Below are 22,749 nucleotides of genomic sequence, written 5' to 3' on the forward strand. Positions count from 1 at the left end.
TAAAAATAAAAAATAAATAAAAAAATAATAAAAAAGTAGCCTCTGCGCATGCACATAGCATAGATCTAACGAATCGATGACTAAATTAATCGGCAACTATTTTTTTTAATCGATTAGTTGTTGCAGCCCTACACACATCAAAAAAAGTTACTTAAAAGGCACCCACTGAGGAACTATAGTGTGTAGTTTTAATGCACACATCCCAAATATGGCAAATGAGTCTGTCTTACCACTCCGAAGGGAAGTTCCTGATGCAGAGGCTCTTGAGGAAGATACTGTATGGGCAGAGAAGGAGGCAGCGCTGGTGGATGATGTGAGGGAGGGTACGAGAAGGTTCCTAATGGGTGTTGGTCCCCTCTTAGGTCAACTTCATTCTCTACCCTCTGTAGAGGCTGAGGGGGGAATACATGAAACATTTTTGGTTAACTGTGTAGGGAAAAACAATGGTGACCACGGTTTATGTGGTATACTCACCATGCGTGGGTGCTGAGGTTGTAAAGGGACAAACTGGCTCAGAGGAGTAAGGTGCGGCGGCTGGTGGGGTGGTACACATGGGGTTGGGTGCAATATAAAATGTTCGCTGGAGATCAAGGGTGGGAAGGCTTGATACGACACTGGCATATGCTGCATGGTACATGCCTGTATGAGCTAAAGAGAAAAGCAAGAGAAAGGTATATTCTTAAGGACTTCTTTTCTGCACTCAAAATTTGAATGAAACTTCCATGTTTTGAGTAGGGTTGGGCGAAGGGACACATTTACTGAGCAGGATGTTAATGTTGAGCTCACAATCTGCTGCTTTTGGGTTTCAACTACATAGTTTGAGATCTTAAGAAGAACATGTCAGAAGCAATAAGAAGTTCAGTTAAATCCACTAAGACCTCTTTTATGGCGCAACTCCTCCAGGCTCAATTCAACATTGAAATAAGAGTTCAGAACATGGAGAGCAGGATGTATTCATCTTAACAAGAAATATTTTAATTGCAGTCTTTCACACTGATAAAATCTCTCACCACCATTGCAGAGCAACCAGTGGTCAATTTGGAAATGTTTGACACATCGCCCAACCCGTGTTAAATGCATTAGATGGGCAGATATGACCAATCACATAAAACCATAGCACTGACAATGTTGTCACAACACCAGGCATCTTTCAGCAAAATGACAAAAAGACTTGTTTTCACCAACAACAAAGTCATGCCACTAATTTTGCTGTGATTCTAGGACATAGACACACACAATGTAGCGTGTAAGTTCTGTAGACCCTGCACAGAGACAAGACTGCATGGCTGCTATTGTGTACCACATAAAAGCCACTGACATTTGGGCTCTTCCCTTATAAACTCACAGGAGGAGGAAGGCAGCAAAGCAGAGAGAGCTGTCCGCTGAACATTACCGAGCATGCTGGGAGCTGCTGAGTGGTGCACCCTGGTAAATGCTGGCCAGTGTGGATGGGAAATCCATGGGTTGTCACCGTCGTAATAGTGTATGATATTGGAACGGATCCCTGGTGCATCTGGAGGAGGAAAAAACACAAGTGGACACAGTGGTTGAATGACAGGTATCGTCTTATGAAACTAGGAATATTGTTAATTAGATTTCCTCATTCCTCAAATAGTTGCCTCCGCTCCAATAAAAAAGGTACAGATAAAAGACTCCCCCAATAAATGTGTCACCCCAAATAGACACATTTATTTATTTTTAAATTACTGACTTGGTGTATTAAATGCGTTTTCTGTGAAAAAAAAAAAAGATATACAATTAATTTTGGGGCCAATTTAGCAAATTTGTGGGGTCACAAATCCATAAATCGCACTGAGACGGGTTAAATGAGTCAATGAAAGAATGAATGAATCGCAAATATGCAAGGATTTGCTGCACATGACAGAATATGACAGCCACGAACTTTAGTATCAAGTGAGTCTTGATGTGCTACCTGCTCGTGTAGATCCACCATGATGGGGTTCTGTTGAGGCAAATGGGCAGCAGGGTGAAGCATGCGTGGCTGAGAGCTGGTGTGGCTGAATTGTCTGGACTCATCTATAGGAACCTGTTGGTGATGTTGGGAGAAAAGCAGATGATGGAGATTCTCATCGTGGACCAGAGAAGTGTGTAGCACAGGTCTGTCTCGTCTCCCCCACTGACGTCTCACTTGTGGGCTGCGAAATAAGAAATAATAATCAGTCACATAATTGACAATATGAGCACTCTGTGATGAGAGATTAGCAGAGTAAAGGAACACTGCAAGTGTAAAGCTTGTTGTTGAATACAATCAAATCTCTTCTTATACCTCCTGAGATGCACAGGGACGTTACAGGGCTCTCCAAGAAACCTCCTTGGGTTCAAGGGGGCTGTTGGAGGCAGCCTATTTACTGCTACTTCCCATGGTCGCATTGGTGACGTCGTGTAGACGAGTCACGCTCTGGGAAAGGAAACTGCTCAGTGCAGGCACTTGGATGTTGCCTTTGATTGTCTTAACCCTGAAAAAGTCCAACAATGGAAGAAATTAGGAGTTGCACTTCAAAAACACACATAAATCAACCTTAACACAAAGTGCTGGGGCAGAAAGTTAAAAAAACAATGAAGTTCCCTATAACACAGACACTTCTAAGTTGCTTATGTTTACAAATCACTCGAATCGCAACTCTTATTTATTACATACCTAAATTAAATTTTTGTCATAAAAAATACAATCATGTGTGCTTACGGACTGTATCCCTGCAGACTGAATTGATCTATATTGATATATAATGTAGGAACCAGAAGTATTAAGAACAGAAACAACCCTTTTGTGCGAATGAGTGTGAATTAGTTTAAATGGGGGAGGGAGGTTTTTTGGGTTGGTGCACTAATTGTAAGTGTATGTACTGTTTTTTATGTTGATTTAATAAAAATAAAAAAAACATATTTTTAAAATTTCTTGTGCGGCCCGGTACCAATCGATCCACTGACCGGTACCGGGCTGCGGCCCGGTGGTTGGGGACCACTGTGTTAAGTGAGCAGAATAAGGCAAGCAATCAATTTTGTGTATTCGTGTTCATTAATATACACAATATATGCTGATCATCAAAAACACCCACAATACTAGGAGAAGATGCAAATATAATTATTTAGCACAGGCAATGTGATTTATCAACACTCATCACCGTTTTGTGAGCACTATTTAGCGTTTTATTTAACATGTGTCAGAAAGACGTGCAAACTGTTCTGCAGGATCAGTGCTTGTACTGTACAGACAGTACAAGCACTGATGGACAGACAAGAATCCTCCGCCCTACGTGTCTGTGTGTCAACATATTTGGACGGTCACAAATACAAAATTTTCCACATATCTAATCAGCAATTTCCGTTTATAACTGTATTGCTGCTGGTTGATTTAAAGGTCTGATTAAACTGAATTAAATTGATGTGTTTTGGTGTCTGCTGTTTTCTTCTAATGTTGTTATTTTTATCTTTTTATTTAGAAAGTATATTACAATAGTACATCTCCTACATGTAAAGACATCTTTCAATGTGCATTTTCTTGTGTGTGGAGTCATTCCAGTATTATAATACGCAGTAAAATTCCAAACAATTAGTAAAAATGTTAGAATTTTTAATTACAGAAAAAAATGTCATTTATTAATGCATTTTAGGCAACACTGCTCACTTGCAGGAAACAAAGTCACAGCAGCGCCGGTACATGCATACTAGCACGTTTGGCTTTGGAAAACATTTTTGGGATGGTCACTCATCCTTTTTTTCAATGCGGACATTGTCAGTCACTACATGAATTAGTCTGATTTCTCAAATAGTGTGGTTTTCTAAATGTTTACACCTACATGTGAAGTCCCAGTGTCCATGCACAATTGCACATCCTTTAATGAGGCTATGGGTCATACGCCGTGCGCCTCCCATACACTGGGGAGCGCTTATTTCCTTTTAGCACAGATATATGTATTTATTTTCCTGTTGCCCTACTGTATGACGTCACATCAGGCATCTGCGGCTCCTTACAAATCAACAGTTCAACTCTGCTGTACTTGATGTCCGCTCTAATATTTTCCCATATTATAAATATTACTTCTCTAATGGCTATGCTGATGTTGAATACCAGACAGCATGAAGAAATTATCATATATTGCGCTACAAACATGACGGTATTACCAAGAAGGTCCTAAGCAAGGAAAGAGATTTTTTGAAATCATTTTCCGACGAAGAATCATGGAAACAAAACTTTCAAATGTCTGGAAGTTCATTCATAAGAATCTGTGAATTGATGGAAGGAATTTTAAATCCGAAGGAAAAGACTCTTCATGTCCCGGTCGATACTGTTCCATATGAAGGTTGTTATTCTTCTGGACTATCTTGCCAGTGTGGAGTACAGAGTTATTGTTAATCAGTTTGGAGTGCACAAATGCAGCATGAAGACATTTGTGTACTTTTTGTTATTCGCCTTATTATACCTGGTTCATTCTCTTTCCTCGCATTCCTATTTGGTTTGACCGACTTTTCAAAAACTGAACACGATTGGATTAATTTGTTTCAATGGGTTGTACGATGCTTATTTAGAGCCGAACTATTTGAGAAATCGGACTAATTTAGTGCATTGACACATAATGACTGTTTAAATGATTTCAATAGTACCTAAAACACGTTCTCATCTCATTGAATTGAACGCAGGCTGTTAAGTGTCAACACGCTGAGTTGTCAGTGAGCACACAGATTGTGTATTAGATGTTAAAGGTATCACTCCTGTTTAGTTTTGTTGGCCAAACAGTTGCACTGAACCACATGGTGTTACTGGAGAAGAAAAAAGCTTGTGTCATTTTGTGTTTTATATTGATATCAAAACGTAAACTTACATTACTTGTGGGGTTATTTCATGTCAAATACGTATTACTTTAAAAAACAATTTATGTGACATAAAATCTAGTTAATTTGTGGTCTATAGCAGGGGTGTCCAAACTGCGGCCCGCGGGCCAAATGTGGCCAACCAGCATATTTAATTTGGCCCGCCAGATGGCGTTGTGACACCATCTGATGATGAACAAAGTCAGTGACCATTCATTATACTTTCATGAGATCATAGCTAGGGTTGGGTATAGTTTGAATTTGAACGATTTCGATTCTTTGTTTCGATTCCGGTTCCTGACGATTCTCGATTCCGATTCTCGATTCCGATTCTTTTAAGAGGCAGGGTCAAAAAAAAGTTTAGGATATTTTAAATGAGCTCGCTAACCTACAGTCTTTCTGAATGAAATAGTCTGACATTCTCCATCAATTTTAATTCTATTAACTTTTTATGAACTTTACTATAAATTCCTCACAGGGCTGTTTTCAACTAGAATATAAATATCAAATCTATGAACTTGAATATAAATATTATAAATTATGAATACATTTTCCCAGGGGTACCCTTTCCTCAAGAGAGCTTTATTTTTGAAAACCTCATGAAAACACATTTACACATAAGTGTATGATGCTGCAGGAAACCTCATGAAAACACATTTACACACACAAGTGTATGATGCTGCAGGTACTTAAACATGTTACCGTGCTCCCACTGATGGGCTAACCTGGTGCAGAAAAGCAAATAAACAATAAGAAACATCTTGCAAAACCCAGTCCAGATTAGCAGCAGGTACAGTATAAAATCAGAGACAGTTCTTGTTTAGGAAAATGACCATATCCGCCTTCTCAGGCAGGATGCGTGAGCGTTCTGGACAGATAGTGTCTCCTGCTGTGGAAAATACACGTTCGCTGGGTGTGGAAGAAGCTTGAACGCATAAATATGAGAAAGCGAGATCTGACAGCAAAGGATAAGTCTTTTGTTGGTTTCACCATGCAGCAAGGTCGTCAGACATAAGTATCGGTGGAACGTCCTGGTACATCTGCAGCTCTCTCTCCACTCGTTTCTTGATGGACATGGAGCTCTGTTATTTCGCGGTTATTTCTTTTTTTTTTTATGAAGTAAAGCCACACTTTCGACCGCCGACGCCCGCTATCCATGCTTGAGCTTGACTGACTCGCTCGGCTATGCTAACACTTCCGGCGGTGGGCGCTTCTTCGTTGGTGTTCAGCGGTTTCTTCTTCCGGTTCGGCGGACATATTTTTTTACGGTCGGCTGACTGGGTATCGAAAATAGGAATCGAAATTTAAACTTTTGAATGATTTCGGGAGAATCGGAATGTTAGTCGATACTCGATACCCAACCCTAATCATAGCACAGCTGTTAATTGTCACAATCCAAACAACCTTCTCTAGACATGGTGCAGCAATAAAAATTCAACCAGCCCGAAAATTTGACAAACATGGTCACACATAACAACCTGCTCACTGAACTTTGTAGAAATGATAAAAAAACAAAAAACATCCTATTACCATAAAAAAACAATAATACAGTAATTTAAATACATTACAAGGGATGATGGGAACACTGCAAAACAGTCTGCACACTTATCCATTAATTGGCGCATTTTAGCTGCTTGATATTTATGATTGGTTGCAAAACTTTAAGAAGGTCGTTACGCAAGTAAACAAGGTAGGAGTTTAACCTTCATATACTCTTAATAACCAATTATACTATATATTAATCAAATATCCATTCATCCATCAATTTTCTACCGCTTGTCCCGTTCGGGGTCGCGGGGGTGCTGGAGCCTATCTCAGCTGCATTCAGGCGGAAGGCGGGGTACACCCTGGACAAGTCGCCACCTCATCACAGGGCTCATATATCCATTATAATATTACAATATGTAAACACAATAGATAGATATACATACATATATACACAAATGTAAACATTATTACACACATATATAAACATACATATACCGTAATTTCCGGACTATAAGCCGCACCTGACTATAAGCCGCACCAGCTAAATTTAGGGGAACATACAGATTGCTCCATATATAAGCCGCACCCGACTATAAGCCGCAGGGTTTTGATGTGTAATTACCGTAGTATATAGGGGTTCCTGCTACCACGGAGGGGATTGTCGGGACAGAGATGACTGTTTGGGAACGCAAAGCGTCCCATTTATTAACAATAAATCTTTCAATCATTCAATCAAACTTTCACATCTTTGACATGGCGAACAGCATTCGTGCAGAGTACAAATAATACAACGGTGCAAAGTAATACAAAGTGCTCACCTGTACGTTATCAAAATAACCAGCCTACCGGTATATGAAAAGTCAGTCTTTAATCATTGTGTCATCGTCTTCCTCCTGCGTACTAAAACCACCGAAATCCTCTTCGTCGGTGTCGGAGAAGAACAGGCCGTAAATAAGCCGCACCCTTGTATAAGCCGCAGGGACCAGAACGAGGGGAAAAAGTAGCGGCTTATAGTCCGGAAATTACGGTACATAAATATACACGCAAGACATTTTTCAAGCTAGCTTTCTGGATGTTTCAGAAAGTGTGAGCTGCTGCCTGCTCTTATTATTGTAAAAGTTTCCTATTTTTCAATTGACAAAAAGTTCGGATTTTTGGCAAATATATATTTTTTGTCATCTTAATTTCTGTCCATCACTGTCACACTATTTGATTGTATCATGGACATAAAAATCTGCCGTGCTACTTTAATGAGCCCACGCTGCAAGTTTTGCGAATGGAGGCTTGTGGTGCGAGTCGTTGCAGTAGCGAAAATACAAAACGGAGAAAGACTTCAGGATAAAAGGACAAAAACTGAAATTCCTGGCATAAAATTACACAGCACAGGGGCGCGAGGGAGGGGGGCGTGTGGGCACCACAGCCCATCTTAGCAAAATGGAGCAGTGGTTATTACTAGCTACATCACAATTTTTTTATTGGTATTGGTAGTGAGTAGAGATGTCCGATAGTATCGGACAATAAATGCTTTAAAATGTAATATAGAAAATTATCGGTCTTGTTTTTATTATTATCGGTCTTGTTTTTATTATTATCGGTATCGGTTTATTTTTTTTATTAAATCAACATAAAAAACACAAGATACACTTACAATTAGTACACCAACCCAAAAAACCTCCCTCCCCCATTTACACTCATTCACACAAAAGGGTTGTTTCTTTCTGTTATTAATATTCTGGTTCCTACATTATATATCAATATATAATATTACAGTCTGCAAGGGATACAGTCCGTAAGCACACATGATTGTGCGTGCTGCTGGTCCACTAATAGTACTAACCTTTAACAGTTAATTTTACTCATTTTCATTCATTACTAGTTTCTATGTAACTGTTTTTATATTGTTTTACTTTCTTTTTTATTCAAGAAAATGTATTTAATTTATTTATCTTATTTTATTTTTTTAAAAAGGACCTTATCTTCACCATACCTGGTTGTCCAAATTAGGCATAATAATGTGTTAATTCCACGACTGTATATATCGGTATTGGTTGATATCGGTATCGGTAATTAAGAGTTGGACAATATCGGAATATCGGATATCGGCAAAAAGCCATTATCGGACATCCCTAATAGTTAGTATTGGTATTTTTGTATACATATTTTATCTGCTGATGTATTTCTGTTATAGTTTTATCAAAAAAACAATAATAATAAATAAATAAAGGCTGTTACTGATTTACGTCAAAATGCGAAATAACAGGGTGGCCCGGCCGATAATCAGTCGATCCCTACTATGCAGCGCCTGGTTGTCGTCACATTTGCTGAGGTCATCTTTAGCTGGGATAGGCTCCAGCGCCCCCCGAAGGGAATAAGCGGTAGAAGATGGATGGATATTTAGCTGGCGTTTTTTTTTGTTGGTGCGGTCCTCATTCCGGACTACAGTGCGCTGGCAAACAGACCTGACTGGCTATGGACTGCATTCACACTTCCATTTTCTACCGCTTGTCCCTTTCGGGGTCGCGGAGTGTTTGACCAAAGTAATTGTAATAGCACAAAAGGTTGCACTTTAAAGACAATATAAATTATATACATTTAGCCGACGAGAGCGCTTTTAATACTATCGCCATTCAGTGATAATGCATATTGATGACAAGGGGTGCAACGATTTGTCAGTCGACAAATATCGACAATAAAATTTGTCGCCAACAAATATCGACAATAAAATGTGCCGTCGACAAATATCGACAATAAAATTTGGGGTCGACAAATAGACAATAAAATTTGGCGTTGACAAATTCATTTGCCGACAATCATCGTGACGTCATCACTCGTATCGAGTCAGCATGACCACTCAAACAGCATTGCGGGTGAAAATATGTAAAGTTTAGGAACTTTTCCTCTTATTCTTGTTAAAGACATGAATACTTTTCTGATTTTGCGAAGCAGATCGTATTTTCATAACATTACATCTACGATCAAGCAGTATTTAAAGCAGTGGAATGTCAAACATCTGGAGGATGCGGTCTCCACTCGGTTAGATTGTTAGCTTGTTACCTTGTCATCAAGGTAACAAGCTGTAAGACAAAGTTGTGTGAAAAAATAACTTACTATCATATTAGCCAAAGTCCGCCAGCTAAACTTTGTCTAAATCAATTCAAGTACTTTTTAAACCAGTGTAAATTTGCAGTGCAATGAAGAAAGGCACAATAACAAACGTGTCAATCACACGTACACAAAACATTAGGCACCAATGCGCTGGTATCATAAGATTAAACATACAATATATTAAATCGCTAAAATGTTAAGAACTAATCAACGATACTGTTCTATACATTCAGTCGATTAGATTGATAACAATTAATTTAATCAGTGTTTCCCACACATTCATTTATTTGTGGCGGCCCGCCACGAAATAATTACGTCCGCTACAAATTTTAATTTTTATTTTTGTCCTGTCCAGCTTCTCAGGCAAATCATATAGTTGATGTAGATGCCCATATGGGCTGTTCAGATTTACTTTACAAAAGAGAAGTGTAGGATACTTCTCTTGTTCCCTTATTTGTATTTGACCACTACTGTTTTCTGTTTATTTGTTACTGACTGTGGCAGGACACCTCTGCCTCTGTTTCACTTTATGTTGCTGGTAAATAATATGGTTGTAGTAGTAGGCTACAGTTAAATTATTTAGTATGCACTAATTAAAGGGGCAGAGCTTTAAGAGACATTTTAGCTTTTATATTTTATAAGATATATTTTTTGTAAGAACCACAATTAATAAATATATTTCAGTGAATAACTTATTGTTCAAATCTGTATATAAATATGTACATAAAGTGTTGTAATTATATTGTAAAATGGATGGATGGATGGATGGATGGACGTTTAAAACAAAACTGTTATTATTAATTAGTAAGTATACATTTTTTGAGCCTTTTTAGAGAAAATCATATCATTGTAGTAAATTATGCAAATTACTCGATGATGTCATGGTGACCACGCCAATAGCCACGTCCCCACCGCCACAGGTATCTTGGCAGTTTATGGTAAACACTGTTAATCAATATGTAATAATATACCAGTGGGCAGCTTTTTTTTTTTTTTATAATGTCCTGCCCAGCTTCTCGGGCAAATCATATAGCAGATGTAGATGCCCATATCGGCTGTTCAGATTTACTTTACAAAAGAGAAGTGTAGGATACTTCTCTTGTTGCCTTACTTGTATTTTGACTTTATTAAATGTATTTATATTATCATTTGGTGCAGCCTGGCCGGAGCAGGAGGGGATAGAAAGAAAGAAAAAGGAAGACAGAGGGGGGAATTGTGGGGACAAGAGGGGGATTAGACAGAGAGACAAAAACAACAACAGCAAACACAACAACAACAACAACAACAGAGCAACATCAGCAAATACGACATGTACAAATATGATGGTAAAAGTAATAGCAAATAAGCAGTTAGCGAAAATTTAAAAAAAAAAATACAGAAATGACAATGAGCATTATTACACTAAAAATGGAGCAATATGAATACCAATAGAAATAGTGCTATTGATAATAAACAATACCAGTACTTTACCTTTATTATCAACAATACAATTGTTCAAATGCAACAATACATATACGTAATGATAACTTGAGATACGAAAGAATGCAGAAAAATGGAGGGGAAGAAAGAGAAGCAACCTTAACCTTGCAGTGGGCAGCTTTTTAAACACATCACATAAAACTTTTTTTTTAGCAAGTTGAATAGTTTAGTGTTTTATCGTTAGTTGTTATTGCTGCTATTTTAACTGTCCTTTTTTAGATTAAAAAATGATACTTGGTGTGTTCTTTAGCACTTTGCCTGTTCTCGCTTCATTTACATTTTAGAAACAGCCAAATGAGCAGCAAAGTCACAGTATAAATAAATATTTATGAATGGATTTTTTGTTAGTAAGCACTAGAGGTAGGAATCTTTTGACACTTCACGATTTGATTACGATTCAAGAGCTACGATTCAAATTTAAAAAATTATTTGTGCATCTTTAATTTATGTATACTGATGCAGTTTTACATTTATTTTTGTTGTACTAAATAACTTATGTTACACAGCAGACATGCTAAGATAGCTTCTGTACACTTGTAGTTTGAACAGTCTCTTAAACTGAATCATTGGTGCTTTCTTGATCAAACCAAAGACTATAAAAATGGGACCCATTACCGCCCTGCTTGGCACTCAGCATCAAGGGTTGGCATTGGTGCTTTAACTTTTAACTTTAATTTATTAGGTTAATCCATTCCATAATTTAATTCCACATAAGGATATGCTAAAGGTTTTAAGTGTTGTACGAGCATACAAATGTTTTAAATTAGATTGTTATCTATGTCGAGAGATAGATTGTTTTAGTTCCGTTTCAGTTTATTTCGAACGTGCATACGATCACACAAAATGCATACGATCACACAATTCCAGTTGTTTCATTACAGCACGTCCGAAAAGAAGTAGGAAGAAGCAGAGCTTATTTAATCCTACCCCTTTTCGTACCATAGCAAATTTATCCAATGTCCTTGTTCTCTGTAACAGAACAGTGAATACATAAATAATATACCATAGTATTTAAACAAATATTAAAAACAAATAAATCTATTTATAAAAAAAAGGTTAAAGATGTTCATCATAATTATTGTTCTGTGTACTTTGTGAAGACTTGTAGTTTGAACAGTCTCTTAAACTGAATCATTGGTGCTTTGTTTGATTTCTTTGGTTAATCCATTCCATAATTTAATTCCACATACAGATATGCTATTACAACCCTACTTCAATGTATATCAGTTTCAGTTTAGTTCAGTTTATTTCGAAGATGTATACGATATAATGTATTGCATCACATATTTCCAGTTGTTTCATTACAGCACGCCCGAAAAGGAGTAGGAAGAAGCCGAATTTATTTAATCCTACCCCTTTTCATACCATAGCAATGTTATCCCATTTCCTTGTTCTCTGTAACAGAACAGTGAATAAATAAAGATTAAAAACGTTTTTTTATCCCATTTCCTTGTTCTCTGTAACAGAACAGTGAATAAATAAATATTTAAAAAAAAAAGGTTCAAGATGTTCATCATAATTATTGTTGTGTACTTAGACTTAGACTTCCTTTTATTGTCATTCAAATTTGAACTTTACAGTACAGATAAGAACAAAATGTAGTTGCATTAGCTAGTTGTAGTGCAGGATAAAAGAGCAATAAGGTGCAGATATAAATAGATTACTGTACAGATAAATATGTAACACTTTTGCATATGCATCCACATTTATGGGTGTATGTTATATTGTCTTTACATTCCAGCGAGTTAATCTGTTATGTTTTGTTATGTTAATCTGAGTTAATACTTTGTGAACACTTGTAGTTTGAACAGGCTCTCAAACTGAATCATATTGGTGCTTTGTTTGATTCATTTGGTTATTAATCCATTCCATAATTTAATTCCACATACAGATATGCTATTACAACCCTACTTCAATGTTTATCAGTTTCAGTTTAGTTCAGTTTATTTCAAAGATGCATATGATACAATGTAATGCATCACATAGTTCCAGTGGTTTCATTACAGCACGTCCGAAAAGGAGTAGGAAGAAGCCGAATTTATAATCCTACCCCTTTTCATACCATAGCAATGTTATCCCATTTCCTTGTTCTCTGTAACAGAACAGTGAATAAATAATTATTTTAAAAAAATAGGTTCAAGATGTTCATCATAAGTATTGTTGTGTACTTAAGACTTAGACTTCCTTTTATTGTCATTCAAATTTGAACTTTACAATACAGATAACAACAAAATGTTGTTGCATTAGCTCATTGTAGTGCAGGATAAAAGAGCAATAAGGTGCAGATATAAAGAGATTGCTGCACAGATAAATATAGCACTTTTGCATATGCATCCACATTTATGGGTGTATGTTATATTGTCTTTACATTCCAGCGAGTTAATCTGTTGTTTGTTTTGTTATGTTAATCCGAGTTAATACATTGTGAACACTTGTAATTTGAACAGGCTCTCAAACTGAATCATATTGGTGCTTTGTTTGATTTATTTGGTTAATCCATTCCATAATTTAATTCCACATACATACACATATGCTAAAGGTTTTAAGTGTTGTACGAGCATACAAATGTTTTAAATTAGATTTTTATCTACCGTATTTTTCTGAGAATAAGTCGCTCCGGAGTATAAATCGCACCGGCCGAAAATGCATAATAAAGAAGGAAAAAAACACAAGTCGCACTGGAGTATAAGTCGCATTTTTGGGGGAAATGTATTTGATAAAACCCAACACCAAGAATAGACATTTCAAAGGCAATTTAAAATATATAAAGAATAGTGAACAACAGGCTGAATAAGTGTACGTTATATGACACATAAATAACCAACTGAGAACGTGCCTGGTATGTTAACGTAACATATTATGGTAAGAGTCATTCAAATACCTATAACATATAGAACATGCTATACGTTTACCAAACAATCTATCACTCCTAATCGCTAAATATGATGAAATCTTATACGTCTAGTCTCTTACGTGAATGAGCTAAATAATATTTGATATTTTACGGTAATGTGTTAATAATTTCACACATAAGTCGCTCCTGAGTATAAGTCGCACACCCGGCCAAACTATGAAAAAAAACTGTGATTTATAGTCCGAAAGATACGGTATACTTTCTGAACACTTGTAGTTTGAACAGGCTCTCAAACTGAATCATATTGGTGCTTTGTTTGATTTATTTGGTTGATCCATTCCATAATTTAATTCCACGTACAGATATGCTAAAGGTTTTAAGTGTTGTACGAGCATACAAATGTTTTAAATTAGATTTTTATCTATATCGAGACAGATTTTAGTTTATATTACCCATCCTTAAAACTAGAACAGCAAACTGCCTAATGCGTTGTAATTAGACTAAAATCGACACAATTTGCAAGTGAAAAATTACAAAATAAGAGTTTTTATTTTAAAAAATCATGTTAAAAAGTATAATAAATGAAGTCAAGACGATGAAAACGATAACGTTCAGGGACGGATGCATGCACTGCGGTATAGCAGAGGCATGAATAGGGGTCGCTGTGAACAAAAACATGGAAAGCCATGTGCTCCTCAGACAAAGCAACAACAAAAGCCGCTGTGGTGCTCGACGTTTAGGACACCGATTGACGGTTCCACGACTCCTTCGGAGCATCGCACGAAGCACCGCATACACGACCGACGCATTTTAGAAACAAAACAGCGAAGACTCCTTCTTCCAGGGACGAGTGAAGGAGATGGGCTAGCTAGGTAGCTAGACTGTGCTAAGGCTTGGACCAACGGCTCACTGCACAGTTAAGCGTGGAAACTCTTTTTAGACATGTTATTCTGCTGAAACACACACATGCTTCTGAAAAAAGGGGAAGTATTAATTCGCAAAAACAGAAACAACCAGCACGGCGTCAATGTACCCACTATACGAGTGAGCTAACAACATAGCACCGGAGCTTACTTTTGCAGAGGAGACGGCAGGTGTTCCAGCTACCACGATGTCGCGTCCCATCAACCTAGCGCCTCCAAACACTGCTTGTCCGAACAAACAACAACGTTCGGCTTGTTTCTTCCGACGGATATTCAGCAGAGAAGTCAACCGGACGACGTCGCTAACGCTCGGCTCCCCGTTGACAGTGGCTTGAGACTCCCCGCCGCACGGCTGCAAGTACTTAACAATATTAAACTTCAAAGAGAGCAAACGGACACAAAGCACGCTTTTTTCGTCACAAAGTCATCAAAGCTGCGTGGCGTGCATGTTCCCTAAACTGCATTGTTACGGGAGGGCACGCCCCCGTCGCGCATTGCCCAATCAGAGAGCAGCAAACACAGACAGCAGACGTCCAGACTTGGGGTGGGCGATACTAGAAATGTTGGTGTCGCTCCGATACCAGGTACAGTAAATACAGTATTGCCGAAACCAATACCTGTATAATCACTCGCCATACAGCAATACATGACATCTGCCTATTACCTGACAACTGAAATGTTAGCTTCTTCTCTTTGTTTTTAATGTCTATTTTCTATTTCCTGCTGGATCTACTCTCTATTTCAGTGTTTTTCAACCTTTTTTGAGCCAAGGCACATTTTTTGCGTTGAAAAAAATGCAGAGGCACACCACCAGCAGACATCATTAAAAAACAAAACTCAGTTGACAGTAAAAAGTCGTCGTCACAATTGTTGGGTATGACTTGACTTTAAAGCAGTGGTCCCCACACAATATATACATTATATATCAATATAGATCAATACAGTCTGCAGGGATACAGTCCGTAAGCACACATGATTGTGTCCCCGGTACGTGGGACACATTTTCAAGCGTTGACCGGTCCCCAGCTACAAAAAGGTTGGGGACCACTGCTTTAAAGCATAACCAGGCATGCATCAATATAGCTCTTGTCTCAAAGTAGGTGTACTGTCACCACCTGTCACATCACACCCTGACTTATTTGGACTTTTTTGCTGTTTTCCTGTGTGTAGTGTTTTAGTTCTTGTTTTGCGCTCCTATTTTGGTGGCTTTTTCTCTTTTTTGGTATTTTCCTGTAGCAGTTTCATGTCTTCCATTGAGCGATGTTTCCCGCATCTACTTTGTTTTAGCAATCAAGAAGATTTTAGTTGTTTTTATCCTTCTTTGTGGGGACATTGTTGATTGTCATGTCATGTTCGGATGTACTTTGTGGACGCCGTCTTTGCTCCACAGTAAGTCTTTGCTGTCGTCCAGCATTCTGTTTTTGTTTACTTTGTAGCCAGTTCAGTTTTAGTTTTGTTCTGCATAGCCTTCCCTAAGCTTCAATGCCTTTTCTTAGGGGCACTCACCTTTTGTTTATTGTTGGTTTAAACATTAGACACCTTTTTACCTGCACACTGCCTCCCGCTGTTTCTGACATCTACAAAGCAATTAGCTACCTGCTGCCACCTACTGATATGGAAGAGTATTACACGGTTACTCTGCCGAGCTCTAGATAGCACCGACACTCAACATCAACACATCATTTGCAGACTATAATTTCTGGTTTGCAAAAAATATTTTTAACCCAAATAGGTTAAACTAGATAATCTCCCACGGCACACCAGACTGTATCTCACGATACAATAGTGTGCCGCGGCACAGTGGTTGAAAAACACTGCTCTATTTGATGCTGCTGCTGTCACATATACTGTATATACTGTAATATTGTACATGGTCATTGGTATATATTGTATATATGTTATAGACATAATATAATATATCTGTATATATATTATTCTGTACACATATTATGTATATATTCGTATATATGTTAGATTTTTTTATCGCTATATTAGTTTATTTATACCTGCATTGTCCTTTCCATCGTTACACTTTCCATCATTGTAACTGAGCTACTGTGTGGAACAATTTCCCTTGTGGATCATTAAAGTTTGTCTAAGTCTAAGTCTAAGTCTTTTTGCCTTTAATTAGGCCAGAAGACTCTTGGAACTAGGCTGACCATATTCTTGGTGAAAATTTGCCAATGATACTTGAACTTGCTTTATAAATAATATATTTATTTAAATAAAGCATTTTTCTCCTCTGTTGACAGCAGTGTTGGCGCTAGGAACTTTCAAAATGGGGTCCTAGGGACCCCATCAAGTCATAAAAATGGGGTCCCGCAGTACATTTTTGGGGTCCGGTCCCACTTTTTTGTAAGCGTTTTGAAAACAAATGACAAATGTATGCATTATCCTGTTATATCTCACATTCTATATTGTGTTTTGGAAAAAGGTTGTCATAAACGTTACTTAATTCATTTAAAAAAATAATACAAAAGAAAAAAAATGTGTATGCATATTTAAATGTATTCAGTTATAAACATTCATTCACTTTCTTCTTCTTCCTTACCGCTGCAGGTAATTTTTTCTATGTTTTTATTTAAAAAATTGTAGGTGTATCTATTTCAGTATAAAAGTGTAAAAAGTGTTTTGCTTCGGTCATGAAATGATGATAATGGTGTGCCAGGGCATACATACATTTTATATTTAACGCTTATATCTCTGGAGTCTACATCAATTTCAGATCAAGAATTAGCTCACGCAGATGTACATAGTTTATATTACCATTTTATTTATCAATTGTTCATTTGCATTGATTTGTTTATAGGTATCATTTAAAAAAAACAAAAACAATTTTGTTTTACTCTACTCTGAAATTACCTGTAGTCTTGTTTTTTGTTTTTGAAATTACCTAGAGTTTTTTTTTGTTTTATTTGCGTCATCGTCTAATTTCTATAATTACCCATGTCGCAAAACTCAAGTTTGTGCGTGGACATGTAAAATACATATATATATTTTTGATTTGGTTTGGTATTTCCTGTTTTTAAACCGGAAGTTATTGACTCACGGGTGTTGGTTTCATTCTGTGCGGCGGTCGACAATATAGAGCGGCTAAAGACACAGAGAGTAACAAGTGGTACAAAATGGATTAGAAAGGACAGATGTAAAAAAAAAATAAAAAATAAAAATAATAATGTTTTTTTTGTTTTGTTTAGTTTTTTTACTTGGTACATCCCGCGGGCCGGGATTTGGACGCTGGCGGGCCGTAACTGGCCCGCAGGCCGTAGTTTGGGGACTACTGTGTTACAGTGTCCAAATATATTGAATATACTTGTTAAATAAAACCCCTGCCTTGTTTTTAATGAAAATGTACTACACTACTGTATTTTATTGTTGGTCATTATTGAATTGAATTGAATTATATTTATATAGCGCTTTTCTCTAGTGACTCAAAGCGCTTTACATAGTGAAACCCAATATCTAAGTTACATTTAAACCAGTGTGGGTGGCACTGGGAGCAGGTGGGTAAAGTGTCTTGCCCAAGGACACAACGGCAGTGACTAGGATGGCGGAAGCGGGGATCGAACCTGCAACCCTCAAGTTGCTGGCACGGCCGCTCTACCAACCGAGCTATACCAAGTAGCACCATAATGTAAATTATGGTGCTACTTGGAGAGTCAAGTGTTTTCTGAGGTTTTACTTGGTGAAAAAAGTTTGAGAACCACTGTAAACACACACGGGAGATAAAGAAAAAAAATAATTATGATGCGTTATAATGCGCGACCAAGTGTACAGTTGTGTTAAAAAGTAGAGTTACACAACCATCCTGGAACGACAAGCTAAATCGACAGTCCCAATATAATGTGTTTATGAGCGTGTCAAGTCTAAAAAATATTCTAAAATACAACTAATAAATTATGTGGGAAACACTGGATATGAACATACACATATTTGTGGAGGCAGATATAGAAGAGAACTGGAGAAGGTTGATCTCATCACACTAATGCGGGGGTCAGCAACCAGCGGCTCTAGCGCCACATGCGGCTCTGTAGCTCCGACCTAGTGGCTACCTGGAGTTTAAAAAAAAAGAAGTATAAAACAGTTTTTTTTAATATGGTTTCTTTAGAAGTAAAAACATGACACAAACCTTCCTAACTGTTAGAAATCCCACTGTTTATATTAAACATGCTTTATTGATGAGAGTATTTGGCGAGCGCCGTTTTGTCCTTTCAGTGGTCTTTGAACTCGCCGTAGTTTGTTTACATGTAAAACTTTCTACGACACTGCCACAGAAAGATGTGTTTTAGGCCACTCCTTTGTCTCATTTTGTCCACCAAACGTTTTATGCTGTGCGTGAATGCACAAAGGTGAGCTTTGTTGATATTATTGACTTGTGTGGAGTGCTCATCAAGCATATTTGGTCACTGCATGATTGCAAGCTAATCGATGCTAACATGCTATCTAGACTAGCTGTATGTACATATTGCATCATTATGCCTCGTTTGTAGGTATATTTGAGCTCATTTAATTCCCTTTACTTATGTCCTCTGTGCATTTCATTTATATTTGCATGTCTCACGACACATTATCTGTATGTAATATTGGCTGCATTTCTGATAGTTGTTTGTGTGCCATGTTGTTCCAGACCACAGCAAACGTTACCCAACTTGCAAAGATTGTAATAAATCCATTAGAAGAAGACAGCCTGCCGGTTCCTTTATCTCGGACACACATATCTATATCTTTGGCCATTCTATGCCAGGAGTTATCTCACCCTCTGAGAAGCCTCTGTTTTACTGCAATGTTGTAAAAATGTGTAGATTACTGTCAACACACATAGTCATTTTGATAGTAGGCCAACATAGACACTTACGTCATGCATTGCCTTCATTATAACACTTATATAAGGCTTTGATTTGCTGGAGGCTCCAGACCAGACCTAGGCAAATTAAGGCCCAGGGGCCAAATGTGGCCCGTTAAGCTTTTCACTCTGGCCCGCCGGACATTCCCAAATATTTTTTTTAGATATTTAGGATGAAAAGTGTAGCTGCCATTATGATGTGCAGTGATGTTTTCCAATGACCCTAAGTCTTGAACTATACAAAGTATTTCAATGGTTGGAACCTGCGCTTATGGATGATGTACAAGTTACTATGGTAATCTAATTAGTTACTATGGTCATCTAATTAGTTACTAGGGTAATCTACGTCACAGCAGCTCAGACGAGGCACCAAGCAGTGTGGGCGGGAAGCGTTTCCACAGACGCGGAAGGAGATTTTCACAACAAAGTTCTAAAGCTTAGTGATGTATCAGATACATCAGATTGTAGGTGGGTTTATTTTGTACAATTCGCGTTCATATTTCACCGTTTGTTGCATTTTTGTTGCGTTTCACTTGATTGTAAAATATGTCCACCGAAAGGGGGTGTGACGTTCATATTTTGTCAATATTCAGTGTTTTAGACCTCCACCCCAGATCACACCTCACTCCAACCCACTGCTCCAAAGTGGCCTGGCTCAGGGTGGAGGACAGAGTAAAACAACTTGCACTGAGCCTAGTCTATAAAATCCGCTACACCTCCCTGATACCGAAGTACATGTCAAACTACTTCCTTAACGTAAATGACCGCCATAACCACAACACCAGGGGGAGCTCCACTAACCACATTAAACCCAGATTCCGATCTAACAAAGGTTTTAACTCATTCTCCTTCTATGCCACATCAATATGGAATGCACTCCCTACAGGTGTAAAAGAAAGTGCATCTCTATCCTCCTTCAAAACCGCACTAAAACAACACCTCCAGTCAACCTCAACCCTTGACTAACACCCTCCCCCCACCACAACCCACCTCCCCGGATTGTAGATAACCAAATGTAAATAATCAAATGTATATACTTGTTCTTATGCTTTCTGAACTCGCTATGTTCTCTGCTCGATGTACATATCCTACAAAGTCAGACCTACACTGTTTCAATGTCCATTTCTCTGATGATGCAATAGTTGATGACTGTAGTGCTGATATCAACTAAACCCTCCTCATCCCACCCCCCGGATTGTAAATATTGTACATAATGTAAATAATTCAATTAGGGCTGCAACAACTAATCGATTAAATCGATTAAAATCGATTATAAAAATAGTTGGCGATTAATTTAGTCATCGATTCGTTGGATCTATGCTATGCGCATGCGCAGAGGCAATTTTTATTTTATTTATTTTAATTTTTTTATAAACCTTTATTTATAAACTGCAACATGTACAAACAGCTGAGAAATAATAATCAAAATAAGTATGGTGCCAGTATGCTGTTTTTTTCAATAAAATACTGGAAAGGATAGAAATGTAGTTTGTCTCTTTTATCCGATTATTAATCGAAGTAATAATCGACAGATTAATCGATTATCAAATTAATCGTTAGTTGCGGCCCTAAATTCAATGTATATACTCTGATGATTAACTTGTGGGATGACTGTATTATGCTGATAGTATATATTTGTACCATGACTTGATTTATGTGGACCCCGACTTAAACAAGTAGAAAAACGTATTCGGGTGTTACCATTTAGTGGTCAATTGTACGGAATATGTACTGTACTGTGCAATCTACTAATAAAAGTTTCAATCAATCAATAGAACGTTTTTAAATCCCATTCCTTTTTTTGCATTCAATCAGACATTATTGTGAGACTTTGTATTAGTGTTCCTAAAAATACATATACCGGCCCCAAGACACATTTTTTTTCTCTAAATGTGGCCCCCGAGTCAAAATAATTGCCCAGGCCTGCTCCAGACAGATTTTTATTTTTTTTAATTTTTGGTCCAATATGGCTCTTTCAACATGTTGGGTTGCCGACCCCTGCACGAATGATATAACGCTGACGCTGTATAGGATCGACATGGTCGATATTCGGATCGACCCACCCCCCCTAGTCGAGACAGCCATGACTGCGACGTCGCAACACAAACGTCAGTGTTGTGTTGTGTGCTACTTGTAGCTCCTAAACAAAAGGTCCATGACATCCGACAACCCAATGTGTTAATTATGTGTACTTTTTGCTTGCACCCGGTGGAAAAAAACACGCACTATCGAAACATTACGTGCATCTAGACTACCGGCAACAGGGTGTTCAAATTAAATAATCCCTAATAGTCATGTTGTTGTGGATTATTATGACATCAAGTGGTTTTGTGCACAGAGGCCACAATGTCCCGCCAGGACATGACTACGTGGATTATGTAACATATTGCACGATCACGGCAGTAAATATTCCACGTTACCGTCAATGCTTTTAGGAATATTCGTGGAATATGCACAATATACACTAATAGCATGTTCATCATCATGGCTAGGCCATGTATTAGCATCGCTTTCAGGCCCACTTTCACCCAAATAAGCGTCGTCTCTGCATAGCTTGGCAGCTTTTTAATGCACGCAAACGTCCCCAAAAATGAGACGTTGAGGCGGAAGAAGAAGAAGGAGATTTCGTAAACATGACAGCATTGCACTCCGTGGCAGCAAAACAAGGAGGGTCCGGAGGCAGCATAACAACAACACGCACGTCCTACAAGCGTGACCCGACAACCTTCCCCCCTTCCCCCCCAAATAAAACAATCTAATAAATAAATGAAATTACCTGATTGTTAATGTGCAAACATCCGACCGCTGATATTCCCTCCTTGAAATGTTCACATCTCGTCAGGCGAAACGCGGCATCCTGTGGACAGATGTTCCTGCATGGAGGATTTCACAAATGCTGTAGAAACACGCGCTAAATATGGATATATATATATATTCAAAAACAAAACAAAACACGCAAAACCTAACGTAAAAGCTCGCTTTATCTGCATATAAATGCGACTCTACGTTTTTACGACGCCCCACTTTCTTTCTGTGCGCGCCATCTTCTGCATAATCCAGCCCACGGTTGTCTCGTCTGTGCACTTCCTCAAAGTGTCAAGTATGAAGGACTCTGCGTGTTATGTCAACAAAACTAGGAATGTGTATCATTTTATGACCCTATCTTGCAATAAAGCTATATGACAGGAAAACAAATCATACACGCACCGATTGAATAATATCTTGCA

The 22,749-nt window shown here is 37.9% G+C and overlaps 2 protein-coding genes across 5 annotated transcripts in view; both read right to left on the reverse strand.

The window, feature by feature from the left end:
• Positions 1 to 22,588, reverse strand: part of rnf44 (ring finger protein 44) — a 35,689-nt gene extending 13,101 nt beyond the window's left edge. The window contains exons 1-7 of one of the 4 annotated variants that reach the window (XM_062045642.1): positions 14,831 to 15,184; positions 2,288 to 2,477; positions 2,048 to 2,156; positions 1,934 to 1,963; positions 1,346 to 1,513; positions 475 to 648; positions 231 to 392 (exon numbers count right to left, since the gene is read on the reverse strand). In XM_062045642.1, coding sequence (XP_061901626.1) covers positions 231 to 392; positions 475 to 648; positions 1,346 to 1,513; positions 1,934 to 1,963; positions 2,048 to 2,156; positions 2,288 to 2,391 — 747 coding nt within the window. In that variant the 5' untranslated portion in view covers positions 2,392 to 2,477; positions 14,831 to 15,184. Of the gene's footprint in view, positions 1 to 230; positions 393 to 474; positions 649 to 1,345; positions 1,514 to 1,933; positions 2,157 to 2,287; positions 2,478 to 14,830; positions 15,185 to 22,298 lie in introns of those variants that run through there. The other 3 variants (XM_062045640.1, XM_062045639.1, XM_062045641.1) reach the window with 3 other exon arrangements.
• Positions 1 to 22,749, reverse strand: part of LOC133649000 (uncharacterized) — a 1,204,785-nt gene that overhangs the window by 1,131,969 nt on the left and 50,067 nt on the right. The gene's annotated exons all lie outside the window — the stretch shown is intronic.

This window comes from Entelurus aequoreus, linkage group LG04, assembly GCF_033978785.1.
Source record: "Entelurus aequoreus isolate RoL-2023_Sb linkage group LG04, RoL_Eaeq_v1.1, whole genome shotgun sequence".
Lineage (NCBI taxonomy): Eukaryota > Metazoa > Chordata > Actinopteri > Syngnathiformes > Syngnathidae > Entelurus > Entelurus aequoreus.